Raw genomic sequence first — 692 nt, 5'->3', positions numbered from 1 at the left:
TTACTGCCAGCCGCTGCCCCCAGTCCCTCTGTCGGAGCATCTCTACCCACCCCCCAAGCCTGGGTACCCCCATCTCCTCTGCAAAGTCCCGATTGCCCCCAGCTTCCCCCTTTACAGCGCTGCCTGAAAAAAGAAAACAATCCCATCTCCCGGACGAGGAAGCGGATTAAGGGATTAGGGGGTTCATTGTACTCCCTCCCAGCCTTGCCACCCCCTTCCCATGGGATGGGAGGGGGGTGCAGAGGGAGCACCCCGGGGGTCCAGTCCATCCTGGTACCCGGTGCTGGTCGTACTCACTTCTCCTCCACCAGCTGCCGCTGGTACTCCTCGTACTCCTCCCGGGTCATGCCCTGAGCTTCAGCCGGAGACTTCTCACCCTCGCTCTTCTCCTCGCCGCCCAGGCCGCCCGTCAGGTTCTTCAGCTGCCCCCCCACCATGCTCTTCACCATGAACGCCATGGTCGTGGTCCTGGGGAGCTGGGCTGTGGAGTTACGGTGGAGCTGGGGTGCTAGAAGGACTGGGTTTAGTGTGGAGATGGGGTGCTGGGAGAACTGGGTTTAATGGGGTGATGGGATCCTGGGGTACCGAGGAATGGGGAAGATGAGGATGATGAGTTAGGAGGGAGACCAGGAACCAGGCTAAGAGTGAGCTCGGAGTACAGGGGAGCAGACGTAGGAAGTTACCAGGAAGCT

At 60.7% G+C, this 692-nt stretch overlaps 1 protein-coding gene across 1 annotated transcript in view; it reads right to left on the bottom strand.

Moving 5' to 3' along the window:
* Positions 1-458, bottom strand: part of CPLX3 (complexin 3) — a 1849-nt gene extending 1391 nt beyond the window's left edge. Inside the window, exon 1 of the mRNA XM_010186602.1 lies at positions 298-458. Coding sequence (XP_010184904.1) covers positions 298-458 — 161 coding nt within the window. The remainder of the gene's footprint in view (positions 1-297) is intronic.
* Between the last annotated feature and the right edge of the window lie 234 nt (positions 459-692).

The sequence above is a fragment of the Mesitornis unicolor genome, unplaced genomic scaffold (assembly GCF_000695765.1).
Source record: "Mesitornis unicolor isolate BGI_N332 unplaced genomic scaffold, ASM69576v1 scaffold40836, whole genome shotgun sequence".
Lineage (NCBI taxonomy): Eukaryota > Metazoa > Chordata > Aves > Mesitornithiformes > Mesitornithidae > Mesitornis > Mesitornis unicolor.
This window is presented reverse-complemented; position numbering and strand designations above follow the sequence as displayed.